The 19,096-nt window shown below is 43.3% G+C and overlaps 1 protein-coding gene across 4 annotated transcripts in view; it reads right to left on the reverse strand.

Annotated features, from left to right (window-relative positions):
- Nucleotides 1–2,674: 2,674 nt before the first annotated feature.
- NIPSNAP2 (nipsnap homolog 2) overlaps nt 2,675–19,096 on the reverse strand; it is a 32,620-nt gene continuing 16,198 nt past the window's right edge. Inside the window, exons 7-10 of one of the 4 annotated variants that reach the window (XM_034670051.1) lie at nt 18,866–18,897; nt 12,148–12,242; nt 7,483–7,566; nt 2,675–5,084 (exon numbers count right to left, since the gene is read on the reverse strand). In XM_034670051.1, the coding sequence (XP_034525942.1) occupies nt 4,822–5,084; nt 7,483–7,566; nt 12,148–12,242; nt 18,866–18,897 (474 nt within the window). In that variant the 3' untranslated portion in view covers nt 2,675–4,821. The other 3 variants (XM_019806491.2, XM_019806492.2, XM_034670052.1) reach the window with 3 other exon arrangements.

Below are 19,096 nucleotides of genomic sequence, written 5' to 3' on the forward strand. Positions count from 1 at the left end.
ACCCTCCCCAGTAGAAAAATGGGGGAGGATAAAGCACAGGTTTAGGGAGAGGCATGCAGGGGATAATTAAGTAGAAAAGGCCAGAAGGGTTTAATATAGGAAATTATTTGAAAAATTTATAATTTAACAGAATATTCAAACTTGATCAAATAATCAAGTAATTATTTAGCCAAATAACCAAATCAGATGAATCAGATTTCCTTCCAAATCCGAGCTGTGGGAGGAGAGACATGACAGAGGTTTGGCAACGTTTACACGAGACCCCAAACAACGAGGCGGTTGTTTCACCATGAGAATACTTGCCGGCAGCTCTCGCCTGGCAGCCGTTCTGTGGCATCGGCACTTTCAGCCGAGCCGAGCTCTGGGCAGGCCCGGGCAGGCCGTGGCTGCGAGGGCTGTGGGCTGCAAGCTGCTGTCGCCCAGGCTGCGGGAGCTGGAGCCCGCCGGCAGCGGGTAGGCGGAGGACCCAGGAGCTCTCGGCCCCTAACGCTGCCAGCTGCCAGGCCTCCAGGGCCTGCCTGCCACGGGGCAATGGCCTGAACAGGAGGTGCGTACTGGATTTGGCTCAGAGGCGTCTGATGGGCCGAGAAACTGCGTACCCACGTAGAACCTTTTATACCAGTTGCATAAGCCCTCTGGCCCACGGGCGGCCCGGCTCTTAGCTGGCTGCACAACAGCACCAAACACAATCGCTGCTTTGTTGTGTTGGGCTGAGTCTGAAATGACGCCAGCACTGCGGGAACCTCTTCCATGCTTTTCGAATTCCGGACTCCCTGGAAACAGCCCCAGAACAGCCCTCCCGGGAGGTAATGTACTTGATTACAGTAGGACAGGAGGCGGAAAGTGCTGGCAGTGTGATGTGGCTTCCTGTCTTTGTGACGCCCTTTTTCATCCTGATGACGCACAATGCTTATGTAGACAGAGAAAGTTAAGAATTGCAGTCATGAGGTTAAGAATTAAAGTTTTTCATGGTATTAAATTGAAACAGTAGAAGTCCCTCAAAGCTTTAATATGCTTAAAAAAAGGAGAGAACCCCATGGCATTTATCTCCTACCCCCACCCCCTTCTCTGGTTTGCTGTTAGGATTCTTCTCTCTCTTCTCCTGGAGACAAGTGTTTCTCCATGACTCCCAGGGACACCCACCAGGCTGTCACTCCCAAGAGCTGGGCAGAGCGTTCCAGACCTGGGGCAGGAGTATTGGAGGATTCTAGAGGATTCCAGAGAGTCAAGTGTTGGAAAGCACAATGGCTTTTTGCCTCTGTGACCTTTAGAATTGTTATGATCAGGTTCAGAAAACCTGGGCAGTGATCTGACCACAAGTCACACTGCTTACCTTCACGTTTCCAAGGTGTTTTCACATGTCCTCATGTGATTCTCACAACCCTGAGGTCAGCAGTATAGATACCGCTGTCCTCTTTCTAACAGACAGCAGCAAGCTCACAGAAGTTAATGACTGCTACAAGGTCACATTCAGAGCTGGAGCTCGGGCCAATGATTTCCACAGCATTCTTTATCTTGTGGGTTACCAGAGAGTTAACAATTTACTGGGACCAGGAGAATCTACCGTAAGCTAACACTTAACACTTTGGTCACGGGTATTAATGTATATTAATTCAGTAGATTTTATTCCCTAGGTTGGATAACCTGTTTTACAGAATATTCAAGTGGTTTCATTTTTAATGGTCTCTGAACTCTGCAAAAGGTACTAGTTTTAGCACTCGTTAATAGAGGACCATTCGGTACTTTGCCGATCCGTTTCCACCTCTGGACATATTTTGATGTATGTTTATTGTTTTCCTTTTGAATTGTTTTTACCGAGTTTACCTAGGCATATAGCTTAATTTCCAAGGATCTCTAGAACTTGCATGAAAAGTAGTCTGAATAAAGACACTGCCCTGTTTTCTGAGAGCCTCAGGTATTTTCCAGCTGGAACTGACAGTCTCCATACTTTATCTTTTCCTATCTTCCCTTTCTCCCTCTCTCCATATACGTTCCCTATCCCTTCCTTCTGTCCATTCTTCAAGCACGTTACTGAACATCTAGTGTGTCCCAGCCAGAGACTGAAAGTATAAATTTAATACATATAATGTGGAACTGAGGAAAAGGCTCTTTCACATGTAGCCGTGGGGATAAGGGGGAAGGAAGTAGGTTCGGTCAGTGCTGGTTTTAGGAGAGCCAAGTGTGTGTCCTAGAGGGCTTTTAAAAAGGAGCAGGAATGATACCACATGAATGATAATTAAAAATGAGTTGGCTTGTGCAAGTAATGTTCACCAGACTTACACCCAACGAATGGAAAATTAGTTTGGAAGTTTTAAATATTCCCAATGAAAATTCATGGTAGGACAAAATAATACAATTTGTTCTTCTATGGGAGTTTAATAAAAGGATTTGACAAATTGGGCAGGAACTGGTAAAATAAAGTGATTATTTGATAAGTTATCGTAATAAGAGAATGTTCTTGTGAGTCACCAAGTGACCGCCATACTCAGTCAGTGGCTGGTTTTCGGACCTCATCTAACCCAGTCTTGCAGCAGCATTTGACGCGGGTGATCTCATCCTTGATGGACATTGTTCACTTAGCTTTCATGACATCCCACTTCCTTGCGTTTCTTCCTGTTTCCCTGACGGTTTTTCACTCTCTTCCTGGTTCCTCCTTACCCTCTTCTCTGTCTACACTCACTCCCCATAAGACTTTAGATTCTATATACGGACAATTCACAAATGCCGATCTCCGGGGAGACGGCTCTCCTGAGCTGCAGAATTCACACGTGCCTACGTGATCTCTCCACCTGGGTATCTGCATGGACCGTCTCAGACTCGGGACGAGTTGCTGGTCTTCCCGTCCCCAGACCTGTGGCACCTGCTCCACCCATAGCCGTCCCCATCCTTCCAGCTGTGGAAGCCAAGACTTCGGTCACTTGATTTTTTTCTTTCATTCACAGCCTGCAGTCATTCGTTCAGGAAATCATCTTGGCTCCGCCATCAAGATATATTCAGAATTTCCCCCTTCTCCCTACTTCCACTGCCACCACCTAGTCCAAGCCACCATTTAAAACGTAAGATCATGGCCTTCATCTGCTCAACACCTTCCAGTGGATCCCATCACAAAGTAAAAATCAGGGTCCTTCCAACAGCTCCCGACACTCTGCTGATCCTGCCCCATGACCTGTGGCTTCTCCCACCAAGTCCTCCCTCTCTTCTCTTTCAGCCAGTGGTCGCCACTGCTCTGGTGTGGGCCAGGCATGACCCTGCCGTAGGGGCTCCATTGTAGCCACTCCCCCAGCATGGTGGGATTCCCTTGCAAACACTGGCTAACTTTGTCACCTTCTTCAAGTTTTTGCTCAGCTTTTCAGTGAGGCCAACTCTTGACAATACTGCATACTCTCCCAGCCCACCCTTAGATTCTTCCTGATCTCCATTACCCTGTTCTACTTTCCCCCACTAGAGCATGTATCAACTTCTGCCATATCGTGTAACTTACAGTATTTTATATATTAATTGCCAGTCTCTTCTCGCTGGACTGTAAGCTTCACAAAGGTAGGGATCATGTTTTGTTCATGACGTTATGTGTCTGATGCTTGGCACATAATAGAAACTCAGTATTTGTTGAATTGAAGGGACACTAAAGCCTAGCGTGAGGCAGGCTGCTTTGTGAAATCCAGTGACTTAGGACAGAAATTCCTCTTCTGGAGTAGGGTATATTCTGAAAGAGTTCCGTTTTACAGTCAGTTCGTTGCTCTGTGCTTTTCTGAACAGAAAGCTCCTTTAAGAAAGCAACACAGAAAGAGAAAAGCAAAGTTTCTAAAAGAAAACATCATTCTTGTGTATTCTGTTTGGCATCTGGACACCACGGTACTCACTGGGTACTGAATGGCCCCGGGATGGGGAGTTGGGTGGATGATGCAATTTAGGGAGCCTCATGGAACTCATCCACCAACTGTGAGCTCAGTTGTGATGGTTAATTTTTATCGGTCACCTTGACTGCCTAAGAGATGTCCAGATAGCTGCTAAAACATTCTCTCTGGGTGTGCCTGTGAGGGGTGTTCCTGGAATATTAGCATTTGATTCAACAGAATGAGTCAGCACATCCATCCTCATCAATGTGGGTGGGCATAAGCCGATCCATTAGCGGCCCAAGTGGAACAAGGCAAAGGAAGGGCAAACGTAACGCTCTCTGCTTGAGCTGGGACGTTCATCTGCTCTCAGACACTGGAGCTCCCGGTTCTTGGGCCTCTGACCTTGGACTGGGAGTTAAACCATCAGCTCTCCTGATTCTCAGGTTTTTGCACTTGGGACAGAATTATACCATTGGGTTTCTTGGTTCTCTAGCTGGCAGATGGCAGATTCTGGGACTTCTTGGCTTCCATAGCCACATGAGCCGATTCCTGCCTCTTCTTATGTATATCGTATCTATATAGATATCCTATTGGTTCTGCTTCTCTGGAGAACCCTAACACCGCAGTGAATGATAGAAAATTCCGGACTTCTGCAGGGTTCAGTTCAAGTCCGCACAATTTGTAAGTGAAAATTCTCTCTGTTCCTAGCAGTTTTTTCCCAGTTCTGAATAGCCAGATCACCAGTAAAGGTAATTCACCAGTAATTTTCCTTATATAGTTTTGAAAGCAGTTTCATATAAATAGTTCTTGCATTCACACCCTGCGAACATGCCCTGAGCATCCAATCAGTACAACTGCTAAAATGCAGGTTTTCTATGCTGGAGCTTACCATACCCTCTCTCTCCTACTGCTTCCCGTGGCACTAAGAAGTCACAAAATTCAGAGCTGAAGGATGTTAAATGCCATCGGATTCCACCTCCCCATTTTATGGATTCAGGGAACTGAACACCAAAGACGGGAAGTACGTCGTCAAGGAGCAGAGCCTGGACTTTCTTGAAAGTGCCTTTTCTTCTGCCAGCTGCCCCAACCCCCCAAACACCATGCCCTGGTACACAAACAGCCAGTCCTCAAAACACTTTGGCTCCACGACCAGGGAGAAGCTGATGAGCTTACGTACACTCACAGATGCCCACTTAACAGGGACAAGCTGTTTTTCAACAGGGACAGGCTCATTTTCAGCACAAGTTCCTAAAAAAAGATCACAAACAAGGAATATGTGAAAATCAAGAGGATTTTAATTGATTTTTATCGGTTCTTGGCGAAAACCATTCACGTGTAAAAGTTTGACATTTGATATGAGATTTATTCACACTTTATTTTACACATAAATTCTTTAATTTGGGGGTCAGACAAAATTTTTCACTTCAACGGGACTTTCACATGATTACAGTCACAAAGTAGGCACACGGTATTAAAAAACTAAATCAGAGCTAGACGAAGTATGCGCTTTATTCCAACTTAAATCTCAACATGCACCACCCCTCATACACGATCTTGGAGTATCTGCTGCGAGCTTACTGAAATAGTAACTACAGAATGTCTGAGGTCACAAATGATTGTTGACAAAATAAAACCTCTTTTCCTAATGCTGCTCATTTTATTCTAGAAAAATATTACAAATAAAAATTAGTGCTATTCAAGGTGTTCATTTCAAAATCACATATGATACACAGGTTCAAGCCATTATTTCCCCCCCAGAGAGCTATTACAATACACGGTGTGAAGACGGAATTACAGATGAAATGTACCTTAGCAACCATGACCAGCTTAGTAATGACATGTCGTTTACTATGCCAACTGATTAAAAATGACAGTGAATTAAAACATTTTCAGGTATCGGGGACACTCTTAAATTGTTCCTAGTCTGAGGCTCAGAAAAACTGCTAGAGTAACATGACAAAATTTATATTTCTTCCTGATACAAGAAATTTGTCTAAAAATCTGTAATTATAAAACAGATTTGCTTTTTATAAAGAAATTGGTAACTTCTTTTTCTTATGGTTAGGTTCCTATTTGGAGAGGATTCAAATTTTAATTTGGGCCCTCTTTTCCCAGAGGGTGGAGAGCGGTGGCTAGTAGTATAAGGTGTATTTGACAAACAGAGGGGTGTTTCAAAGAGGACTACAGAGCACTGTTATAATCAAACCGTAATAGTTTCCTTTCTTGTGATTATGTAAATTTTAAAGAAAAGAGGTCTCTCATAAGCTATATACAGCAGTTTACATTTCAGTGTTTCTGTTTCACTTGATATACAATTAAAATTAATTTATGACAAATATCTGTCACATAAATTTAGGTAGGCACATCTAAAATCTGTTTACTGGAGGGGTGAGGTCTTCAGCGGGATCATGATTCTGGATTCCATTTCCTGAATAAGTGGGACTGAAAACAAGGATTAGGATTATTGTGCTTGTTCTTTTCTAAACATTATGGTAAATGTACAGTAACAAACAGGTTGCTGAGAACATTCAGAAGACATGCTGCTTGGAATCAGAACAGAGTACTGGAAAAGAGAGCACTGATCTCAGGGACAGAAATAGACGTGCTAATTGTAGATCAGTTAACATCCCAGGAGATGTTTTTAAAATTAAAGCAGATTCTGTCTGGAGATCTGTTTCATTTGCAGAACTTAGGAAAGTCCACGTTGTAAGAAAAGTGGTGACTTCTTAAAAGGCTGAGAACTCTGAACTAAAATAAAGTTATATAAAATCAAATAATACTGCATGTGATGGTACAGACAGCACTTCTAAAACTGTCACTGCTGAATAAAATACACCTCTGGGAACTAATGAACATGTAAGAATACACAACCGGTCACATACAATTATATGATATTTTGAACTAAAAAAAATTATAATAATACTTATTTTCTACAACAAAGTACTCTGATTTTCTTAGTAGTAGATGGGCTTAAATGGACCTGACATACAACATGATTGGTACTTACTACCTGTGTCAGTATTACTGGGTTGTATTCAGCCCAATTGTTCTTATAAAAATCAAGCCACCAGGATTTCATGGTATACATGTACGTGGCTATCCATGCCCATGCACACACATGTACGTAAAGTCAAAATGTCAAATTAATTTTCAAAATTACTTTTTAATTGCTATATTAAATTACAATGTTTTGGGGGCTAGATAATTTTGATGAGAAAGGGAAAGCTTAGAAAAAAACTGTCATAAATATTCAGAAAGTATGAAAAAAGATAATGATGTAAAATTTACAACATACAAGGGTCTGAAAATTGTACCAGACCACATACACACTTGTTTTGTTTTTTAAGTTTACTTTTAAATCATCTCTACACCCAACGTGGGGCTTGAACTCACAACCTCATGAGATCAAGAGTTGCGCACTCCACTGACTGAGCCCGCCAGGCGCCCCCCACACATACTTGAAAGAATGAAAGCTCCTTATTGAAAAGAAGGCATGTAACTATTAAAGAAAAACCGGAGTATTCTCCATCCCCCCAACCTAGAGCAACGTACTATTTTTTTTTTTAAACTACATATTAGCCTTGGGGGAAAACACAGAACGGTAAGAAGAGAAGAATGACAAATTTTATGTTTACGACAGTATTACCTGTATAATACACCAATTCTTCCCAGCCGTGTTTATGCCACGCTGCGTTCCGTATATCTTCCCTGCTCTGCAGATCCTTGTAAGCTGAGAAAGAACCACACAGAAGAAGCAAGGCTAAACCAAACAAAATGTCCTGCATTCCACCAGCATGTCCATCACGTACTGAGTCAGCGGCTCAGCTAGTTTTCTCAAAGACACCACCTTGGGGATTTATTTATTTATTTTTAAGAAGATTTTATTCACTTAGTTGATAGAGACAGCCAGCGAGAGAGGGAACACAAGCAGGGGGAGTGGGAGAGGAAGAAGCAGGCTCCCAGCGGTGCAGGGAGCCTGATGTGGGGCTCGATCCCAGGACCCTGGGATCACGCCCTGAGCTGAAGGCAGACGCTTAACGACTGCGCCACCCAGGTGCCCCACACCTTGGGGATTTAATACTAAGCCGAGTCACTGTGAGCTGATCACCCTGAGCAAAACTACATTAGGCCTTGTGAGGGAAGCAAAATAAATAACGCTTTAAGTTTGACAATCTAGGGATCCAAGACCTGCCTTTCAAGCCAAGTGAATTTCTTCAATAACATGTTAAATTCATAATCAGAAACTGTCAGACTATAGATAAGCAATATTCGATTCCATTTTGCCCAACATTTCCAGAGCACTACAGTGATGTGGGTGACAGACTGTTCAGTGCAGTGGAGAGCAAGAGGACAAGTAAAGGCAAGGTCAGCCCCTGCTGGGCAGTGTGGTGGACTTGAGAACAGAGCCCACAAGACAGGGAGGGAGGAGACTGGAGAGAACGGTCTGGGGGTGTGATTTGATCAAGTGGGTCTCGAAGGTTGAAAAGAACGTCATCAATAGAACAGAAGAGAAAGCTGCTCCAGGGGGAGAGAAGAGCATGTCAAAGGCATCAGTCTTCAGTGTCATGTGGTGACACAAGGTGTCTCATTCGGGTACCTTGGCTTCTGATTCCAGCCTAGGCAACCTCCTTCCAACTACTCACCAGGCAAATACCTCCCAGGCCTCTTGACGGGGGGTCAGTCAAAACTAAAAGGACAAGAATTAGGGCTTCTGGTTTCTATTCTGGGACACACGCCTGTTCTCCACAGGACTTTGTTTTCCTGGTAAGAAGACCTACCCTTGTAACAGGCCTAGGAGTCTAACCATCTAAAGATAAAATTTCCCTCAACTAGTAATGGAGTATACATTTATTACATGCAATTTTGAAGATGCTGAAAAACACAAGGAAAACAAATCTTGTACCTCTCACTACCCAGAGCGAAAGAGTTAGCATTAACGTGACCAGCCCCAGCATTCCAACTGAGGTCAGGTGCATGGCCAGTGCACTGTGTGGTGATCCCCCTGTAGGGAACCCAGGTCGGTGGGGGGGGGGGCTGTGCTCTGATTTTTTAATTTCAAATTTTAATTTTCTTAATTAAAATGTTTTATTGTGGTAAAATATACACAGCAAAATTAACTTTTTAAAAAAGATTTTATTTATTATTTGAGAGGGAGAGAGCATGAGAGGGGGAAGGGGCAGGGGTAGAGGGACAAGCAGACTCCCTGCAGAGTGGGGAGCCTGATGCGGGGCTCTATCCTAGGACCCTGAGATGATGACCTGAGCAGAAGCTAGATGCTCAACCAACTGAGCCACCCAGGCACCCCAGCAAAATTAACTTTTAACCATTTTGAAATGTACAATTCAGTGGCATGAAATACATTCACGATTGTCCCCCTTTCATTATTAGCCGTCTCTCAACTTTTCAGCATTGCAAATTAAAAACTCTATCCACTGAACACTAACTCCCCATTCTCCCCACCCCCCAGCCCCTGGTAACCTTTACTCTGCACCATGTCTATGAATTTGCCTATTCCAGGCACCTCATATAAGTGGAATCTAATGTTTTCAAGGTTTATCTATGTCGTAGTACGTATTGGCATTTCGCTCCTTTTTATGGACGAATATGTAAATACCACATTTTGTTCATCTGTTCATCCGTCAACGGACATTTGTATTTGGGGAGGCTGTTTTGTTGGGGGGGCTTTTAAAGGTGGGAGGCACCTGAGAACGTACTAGTACTGAGGGAGGGAGCCCCTAGATGGGCTGGTGGTGGAGCAAATGGATGGAGCAAGGCCTTGAGGAAGGTGAGGAAGGCGTGGCATCAAGTGCAGGAGTAAACAGAAGAGGTGTTACGTCGTAGAAAGATCTGCTTTGAAGCCAGACATGCCCAAGTCTGGGCCTAGTTCAGTGACTCAACAGCTGTGGATGCTGGGTGCCTTATTATCCTCTGTGAGTCACAGCTACCCCACTGTGGTTTGTGGCTGTGAGGGTTAAAGGGAATGATGCTTAGAACAACCAACACACTGCAGGGGCTTGATCAATGTGCTTCTTTAAAAAATACAGAAGAGTGAGGGTAAGTTTTGGGGCAGGCGACTGAGAATTCATTTCTGCATATCTCAGTACTTTTTCCTACAAAGAAGGAAGCAGGCAGTGGACATTTGGGACACTAACAGGACAACAAAGGAAGGCAGAGAAAGGCACCACTCAAGAAAAGATGCGAGCGGCAGTCTGGCCACCCTCCAATGCCAAAGCGCACGGTGTTCCCAGCCTCTGCGTGTGCGCACGGCGGGCCATCTTGGCGGACCCCGCCTCACCTGGCTGTTGCTCTGTGAAACCTCAGTCCTTCCCGCGGGACAGAGCTAATGGCCTGTGACCCCCTGGTGCCTGCCTGTCTCCTTTACCTGGGAGTCCCCATCCAGACACACTGTAAACGCAGACAGGAGTGCAGTCCCCGTGCTCGTGGACGGGGTGCGGGGGGTGCAGGCGTCAGGCCTGAGAGGAGGGCGAGCGAAGGGAAGAGGTTTGACTTTTCGGTTTATAGCATCCAGACAGACCACATGCTATTTAAAAAAATATTAATAATCACAGCGATGTCACCCCTCCCTCAAACCCAGAAAGGTTAAATTATGTTTAGCATCATCTCTAGAGGCAGATTTTAAACATTTGTTTCCAAATCTATGACATCTGAGAACTCTGATATTTATGGAGTCAAATCCCAGCTCGCTAGAAAACGAAGGTCCCCAGGACAGCGCTGCACCTGCCACTGTGGGGAGCTGACGGTTACTTGCGGCATTCGTTATTTGCTGCACTTCTTTTCTTTCTTTCTATTTAAAAGATTTTATTTATTTAGAGTGAGAGAGAAGGAGAGAGAGAGCACAAGTGGGGGAAAGAATCTCGAGCAGACTCCATGCTGAGTGCGGAGCTGGACCTGGGGCTCGATCTCACAACCCTGAGGTCATGGCCTGAGCCGAAACCAAGAGTTGGACACTTAACCGACTGTGTCACTAGGCGCCCCGAGATGCAGGGTTTTCAGTCGCTCACACTCCCGAGAAGCCCAGTATGTGCTGAGATGAGCTGAAACAGCGATCGGTGGGGCTGAGAATGGGGGTCTCCTCCCCAGACCCTGAAGATTTGGGGGGAAAGGGGTTCCCATTCAGACTTAGGCCCTGGCAGCTCTCCTACCATTTAGCCAGTCCGCACAATTTCGTTTTCTGACCACTCTTTGTAATCTCCCGTTTTTCCATCACTGTTCTAGCCCTTCCTTCCTGCCTTTACCCGCCAACCCATTCAGATCCTGAAGTCACCTTTTACTGACGTCCCCCAACTACAGGTAAGTTTATATCCCCTTAGGTGCTGGGAGTGCCCTGAACAGAAACCCCTACGTTACTGATCACACACACCGCCTCATGGCATGTCCCTTGCTTGGCTTTGTTCCTCCTTAGTCCCGTGACCAACCTTTGTACACCTGCCGTGCGTACCGTGCGAACACAGCAGGCGGACAGGGTACAGCACTTGGCGGGACCGAATAGGTCAAACCAATATCTCAGTTAATTAATAAAGTCTAGAAATGAGTTATACTTTTCACTTTTTTAAAAAGTAGGCTCCACACCCGGCGTAGAACCCAATGCAGGGCTTGAACTTATGACCCTGAGATTAAGCATCAGATGCTTAACTGACTGAGCCACCCAGGTGCCCCTTCATTTTTTAAACTTTAATAAACATACACAGATGTGCCCAAAATGTACCACGCTACCACTCAGAGCCAGCTCCCGTTCTAGCAGAGACAGACACAACAGCCACAGTGTGACAACCCCCATGATACCAGGCTCCAGGGGCTCAGGAGGAGAGTGACGTTCCCTGGGGGGCGAGGAGGCACACCTGAGTCAGGCCCTGAGAGGTACCAAAGATGAGGCCAGACAAAAGGGGGGGGGGATGGAAAAGGTGACAGGAGAAGGGCCTCCAGAGCGATGGACTTGGACACGAGGCAGGCAGTCAGTGAGCATGCGGGCAGCAGCCTCTCTGGAGACAATGCAGCGTAATTTCTGAGGCGCCATGGGAAGCATCTAGAAAGTGTCCCTCTCCCATGGCTGCCCGCTTCCTTTCTCTTGTTCCTTTCTCCATCATCCCCACTCTCATGTCAGCCTCCTGAGGTGCCCCGAGTCTATGGGCCTTTCACTGTGGACCTCCTTCCTTCTAGAAGGCCCAACACTGACATTCTGTGATGTCTGGATTTGCTACAGACCTGAGATGTGTTTTACTGCCGAGGACAGCTTACTTGGTAACGAACTCTGAAATGCTAGTAACACAAACAGGAAGGAAAAAATACATACCCCAAAGGTGATGTACCATATAGAGTTGCCCGATCTGAGAGAAGAATCCTCCCACTGCTTCACTACCGTCCTGTCTGAAGCGAATTGCACGAGCCCTGTCAGGAAAAACGACAATGTTCAGATACTGAACGAGGTAGGTTGAAAAGAATCAGATTTCTTCCACCCTCAGAGCAAGTTGTACGATATGAAGACTAATTGTTTTTTAATTATCAAGTGCAGGAGGAAATTATTGGAATGTAGATCACATTTATAAGATGTATACTTTTCTGGAGCTGTAATAGTCATTTTGGGGGGAAGTTGACAGTAATGAGTAACGTAAAACCAGTGCTTGAGAATAGTCAGTCAAGAATATTGGCCGAGGATAGGACCCACCAACGGAAAAAGAACTGCTTCTCCAAGAACGTGCTCAGAGAGTGAGGGAAACGTGGATGCTAGAACATTCAAGATGCCAGAAGTTACTGTATCTTAGGGAGACAGGGACCAGCCCTGGAGAACGGGGTTTAAGACAGAGCTGAAGGGAGCACACCTTCAAAGCAGCTGCAGACCATGAATTCTGGAAAACACACTGAAGAACCGTGAACGTGGAGCTTCCTGGCAACACACCACCACTATCAAAACGGAAGCGGCCTCGTGGTACCGTCATAGTGCTGTGGTATGGTGACAGACGGCAGCTACGCTGGGGGTGAGTGTAGCATAACGTACACACTCGTCAAATCACTGCTGTACACCTGAAACTAGTTTAACACGTGTGTCAACCACCCTTCAATATAAAATGACACAAAGAACCCCTGCCTCTTTCTTCTTTCCAGAACAAACCATCAGGAAAATGAGTACCAAATGGCATTCCTATGTGTGGAAGAATGTGTATATATGTGTGTCTATGTGTATAGCATGGAATTGTGATTAAGTTGGCTGAAAATTGGCACTTGTCTTAAACTTTCCTTTTTAAGATTTCCTACTGCAAAACGTATCAGTTCCTTAAACACCGTCCTTCCTATTGCACCAGGTACTTTATTTTTCTATTTGGTGAGGCATCGGAAATCCTAAAATGGTTTAAAAAAACACGTACGGGGGCACCTGGGTGACTCAGTCGGTTAGCCATCCCACTCCTGATATGGGCTCGGGGTCCTGGGATCGAGCCCCTCATCAGGCTCCACACCCAGTGGGGAGTCTGCTTCTCCCTCCCCCTTGGCCCCTCCCCCAGATCGAGTGTGTGCATCCGTGCTCTCTCTCAAATAAATAAATAAAATCTTTTAAAAAAACTGTATGTTTTCCAAAAGCAGTTTTCAAGAAGCAAACCTGCAAATGAAGGAAGTGGCTTGAAGTGATATAAGGAGGTCACCTGGAAAGGCACAGCTGGGGTCTCTCAGAGACTCTCAGTGTATTGACATGAACACTGCCCAGGTTTGGGGCTGAAGTCTGTCACATCGAGGTACCAGAATGGACAGGACTTGCAAAGATGGATTCATTCTCATTAATTTAAAGGAACTGGAGGCAGATGAACAAGGATTCTAATCTAGTAACATCTACAGTGAGACCTAACTCTTGAGGGACAAGAGATTTGAGTTGGCTTGACCAGTACATTCTCGTCCCGGAGGCAAACTTCATAGCAACCGAATTAGAACATCTCAAGACAATGGTGGGGACAAGATGAGAACAAGGGCAACCAGGGCGGGAGTGATAAATCCAGACTCCTCAAGGACGATTTGTAATTCTCGGCTCTCATCCCCATGAGCTCGACTCTGGGGGGGACCCAACCTTTCAGGTTCTTTTGTGGTGAAGGAGGGATCTCTTGCTATTGCCCCCAGGGGCTACCCCCAAATGGTATTAAAGTTAACACTTATATTTAGAATTAAGTGATCAGTAACTTCACAAAAATTACAAATCTGACTGGTAAATTACTGAAACTAAGCAAATCACTTTAATGTGCACTCTAACTCAGAGAAAAACTGTCTTTCATTGATAAGTGATAAATATTCAGGATTATTCATTCCATGGTGAATTTTTCTAATTCAGTTACAGTAGGCAAAGAAAACATACTTGCCTGGTAATAATCAGAAGCATGTACTGAAGAGATCGCCATCTTAAATAGTTACCTATGTGCCAAAATATAAATTGAAGGCTGAACTGGCTTTATAAGTACTTGTTTAAATAACTGAAGAATAACCCCAGTACTTCCTTGTGAAGTCCACGGTGGGCAAGTCTGAATTAGTAATGTGCAAAAACAGAACTAATGAATGATCCTCTTCTGTGGGCAACTAAATTATTACACTTCTAAGGCCCCTCCCTAAAAAAGGTCCCTTAATAAAATGGTGCCTATAATAGTGGTATCCAATTAAATATGTATGTCCTAGTTTTCAAATTAAAAAAAATTCTAACTTGCATTATGTAGCCTTTGATGACCTAAGAAGAAAAGATTTATTAGAAATAAGAATCACAGGGACCCCTGGCTGGCTCAGTCCATACAGTGTGTGACTCCTGACCTCTGGGTTGTGGGTTTAAGCCCCACGCTGGGTAGAGAGATTACTTAAAATCTTAAAAAAAAAAAAAAAAAAAGAATACAGAACCATTTTCTGGAGCTAGAAGAGATCTTAGCAATTGTACAGTTCAAAGCAAGAAATTTCATAACTGGGGCACCTGGGTGGCACAGCGATTAAGCGTCTGCCTTCGGCTCAGGGCGTGATCCCGGCGTTATGGGATCGAGCCCCACATCAGGCTCCTCCGCTGTGAGCCTGCTTCTTCCTCCCCCTCCCCCTGCTTGTGTTCCCTCTCTCGCTGGCTCTATCTCTGTCGAATAAATAAATAAAATCTTTAAAAAAAAAAAAGAAATTTCATAACTGAAAAAAGGAGAATACATGTAAGTTGGGCGTAAGTAAAAAGTCACAGATTCTCATTTAAAGATAAGGAAGCGAAAGGGTTTATATCTCGCTTATGGCCATGAACCTACTCTTGTATCCCTCTTAATTACCGAGGCTTTATATTATTATAACTTCTACTTGCTTTTTTTCTCACAATAGGATTTTAAAAAACTATATAAAATTAGGATGATAAAATTATGATGATAAAAGCTGGTGTTTCGTGAGCCTGCTTTTTGTGTCTCACCATTAAGTTTAATGTGGCTGTTAAGAGAGAAGAAATGGATGCTTTTATCCTTTAGATCGGGGCTCCCAAAGCAGGCCCTCAGACTGAATCCCACCTTCTTAGCCTGCTCTCATGGTAAGAATGACTTCTACCTTTTTAAATGCGTGAAGAACATCTCATGCAGGGAATAATAGTTCATGACACAAGAAAATCACGACATTCAAATTTCAGCATCCATAAAGTTTTGCTGGAACACAGCCAAGCTCAACCATTTACGTCACTCTTGGCTGCTTTCACACTAGAACAGCAGGGTAAGTAATTGTTTTGGATGCAGAATGGTGCACAAAGCCTAAAATATTTACTATCTGGTCCTTTGCAGAAAAGTTTGCCAACCCGATTTAAATAAAATATTCTCTATTCCTAATTTTTAAAGTGTTTCTTATTAGAAATTAGTGTCACTAATAAAATAAAACCGGCACTGAATCTACATTTCCCTCAGACACACGGGTTGTTCACAGGTTTGGCAATTATTGACCTTTCTTTCATACGTAACCACCCGTTTCCGCCACCCATTCGGCGTTTACCAACCCCCAGGATGTGCCAGGCCTTGTAGACAGAGTCGTAGAACTGGAAACCGGAGCCCCCCTGGGGTGACAAGTGCTCCAACAGAGGCATGGAGGCAACGTGCTGGGGTGCAGAGGCCGGATGCCGATTACACACCGGACTGTGTTGTGTTTGTCGAGTTCCTCATTCCGAATCCCCTTGGATTCATGGTATAAACTCTCCTCTGTGAGGCGTGTCATTTGCAGCCTCACTGAGGTATAGTTCATATACCATAAAATCCAATTCGACGTATAGTACTTTTTTAAAAAGTATTTTTACAGACTTGCGCGATCATCACCGCAATCCAGTTATGCTAAGATCGCTTGTGTCCATCTGCACTCACTTCCTGTTCCCACCCCAAGCCCAGGAAACCACTCATCTTTCTGTCTCTATAGATGAGACTTTTCTGGACATTTCGTACAAAAGGAATCATGGACTATGGGCTCCTTTGGACTCGTTCACATAGCACGTATTTGAAGTGCGTATCAGTAGTTCACTCCTTTGGAGAGGAAAAAAGATGGTGGAAGAGTAGTTCACTCTTTCTTACTGCTGAATAGTATTCCATTATGTGGATATACAACTTCTTTATCCGTTCCTCTGCTGATGGGCATTGAGGTTGTTTCTGCTACTTGGTTATTATGAAAAACGTTATGATCATTGTATATGAGTTTATATGGTGCACGCTTTCATTCTCTTGGGTATATACCTTGGAACAGAACTGCTGGGCCGTATGGTCATTCCATGTTTAACATTTGGAGTAACTGCCTGTTTTCCCAAGTGGCTGCGCCATTTTGCATTCTTGCCACAATGTATGAGGGTCCCAATTTATTCCCCACCAACATTTGTTATCATCTGCCTTTTTAGTTACAGCCATGTGAAGGGGTGTGAGTCTTACCCCCTGTGGTTTTACTCTGCATTGCCTTAATGACTCAGCGTGTTGAGCACTTGTCCATGTGCTTATTAGGCATTTATTTATACCTCTCCTTTGGTGAAATGTCTATTCAAATCCTTTGCCCATTGAAAACATTTTTTAAAAATTTATTTTGATTATTATTTTGATTAATTTATTATATTTTATAAACACTTCAGGCACCTCACAGTTCAGTAGCGTCAAGTACATTCACACTGTTGGGCAAGAGATCTCCAGAACTTTTTCATCCTGCAAAACTGAAACCTGATACCCACTCAATACCAAGTTCCCTTCACCTGCACAACTATTCATTTTCCGTGACTGTGACTTTGGCTACTTTAGATATTTGCACTAGTGGAATCATACAGTATTTGTCCTTTTATACTGGCTTATTTTAACGTCCTCAAGGCTCATCACATTGTAGCGCACGGCAGAATTCCCTTCTTTGAAAGGCTGCATAATATTCCTTTCTATGTATATGTCACATTTTCTTTATCCATTCATCTGTTGAAGGATATCTGGGTTGCTTCCACCTCTTGGGTACTGTGACTAATGCTGCAGTGAACGTGAATGTGAAAATCTCTGAGATGCTGCTTTGAATTCTTTTGACTATATACCCAGAAGGAGGATTTCTGGGTCAAGTGATAATTCTATTTTGAATGTTTTGAAGAACCCCTGTACTGTTTTCCATAGTGGCTGCAACATTTTACATCCTTACTGACAATGTACAAAGTCCCAATTTCTCTGTATCTTCATCAACACTTGTTATTTCCTGTTCTTTGGATAACGGCCATCAGAGAGGGTGTGACATGATACCTCATTGTGGTTTTGACTGCATTTCTGTTATGATTAATGATGCTGAACATCTTTTCATATGCTTTTTTGGCTGTTTGTAGATCTTTGGAGAATTGTCTATTCAAATGCTCTGTCCATTTTTAACTGGGTTATTTGTCTTCTTATTATCGAGTTGTACGATTTTTTTATATATGCTGGATACAAGTCCTTTATCGGATATGATTTGTTAAATTTTCCCCCAGTCTATGACTTACTTGTCTTTTAATTTAAAAATGATGCCCTTGGAATTATAAAAGTTTTAAATTCTGATGAATTATAATTTATCATTTTCTTTCATGGACTGTGGTTCTGGTGTTGTGTCTAGGAACTCTTTGCTTAACCCTAGGTCACAAAGATTCTCTCCTGTGTTTTCTTCTAAAAACTCTGTTACGGTTAATTTTGGTATATATGTGAGGTGTAGGGGTCTAAATTCATCCTTTTGCAAAGATATCCAGTTGTTTCGGCACCCTTTGTTGAAAAGACGACCTGTCCCCATTGAATTGACTTGGTGCACGGACTGAAAACAGACGGCTCATATATGAGTTTATTTCTGGGCTTGTACTTCTGCCCCACGGATCTGTATGCCTGTGCTTATGCAGGACCACACCGTCTCGATTACTCTAGCTTTGGAGTCTAACTCTGAAATTGAGAAGTGTGAGTCCTCCAACTTTGTTCTTCTTTTTCAAGGTTGTTTTAGCTATTTTGGGTCCTTTGCATTTCTGAGCCTGCTGGGGTTTTGACTGGGATTGTGGTGAATTTATAGACCAGTTTGGGGAAAACTGGTACTTTGCTACTTAAATAAAGAAAACAACAACAAGCATCTGTGTCATCGTGGTGCTGTTTCTATGACAAAAACAACATTTCAAAAAAGGTAATATCCCAGAATATGAAATAACTTAATGCAACATTGGGGTTTTATTAAAAAAAACCCCACAGAATCCTTACCCCACATATATATGTAAAATATTTGTAAAATATTTATGGATGAAATGACATGTTATTCAGGATTTACCTTCAAATAATCTGGGTTGGCAGAGTTAGACCTAAGCAAGATTGGCCATGTGTTGGTAACTATCGAGGCTAAGTAATGGGTATGGAAGGTGGGGAGATCCACAATATTATTCTCTCTAGTTTTGCATATGTTCAAAAACTTTCGTAACAAAACATCAAATAAAACAGTCTAGTATCAAATCATGGGTTTATCCCCAGATTTTACTTCTAGAATTAACACTATGACCTAAAATAATCTAATAGTAAGATTATAAACTCACCATCTGGTAATATACTCACCAGTAATTGCCCCACTCAATCATAGTTCCTGGCTGAAAAGAGATTTGGATTTTGGTTTGTTAGCTCTTCTGTGAAGAAATATGGAAATAGTAGTATAAAAAATATCAAATGACAAAACTAACTTAAAAATTATTTTTAATAATGTGAAGTGTAACAAATAAAAAATGTAACAAATTAGCAATTACTCACCATGCTCCTATCTATCCCACAGTGGGAGTAATATTCTCTTCT

This window comes from Ailuropoda melanoleuca, chromosome 10, assembly GCF_002007445.2.
Source record: "Ailuropoda melanoleuca isolate Jingjing chromosome 10, ASM200744v2, whole genome shotgun sequence".
Taxonomy (NCBI): domain Eukaryota; kingdom Metazoa; phylum Chordata; class Mammalia; order Carnivora; family Ursidae; genus Ailuropoda; species Ailuropoda melanoleuca.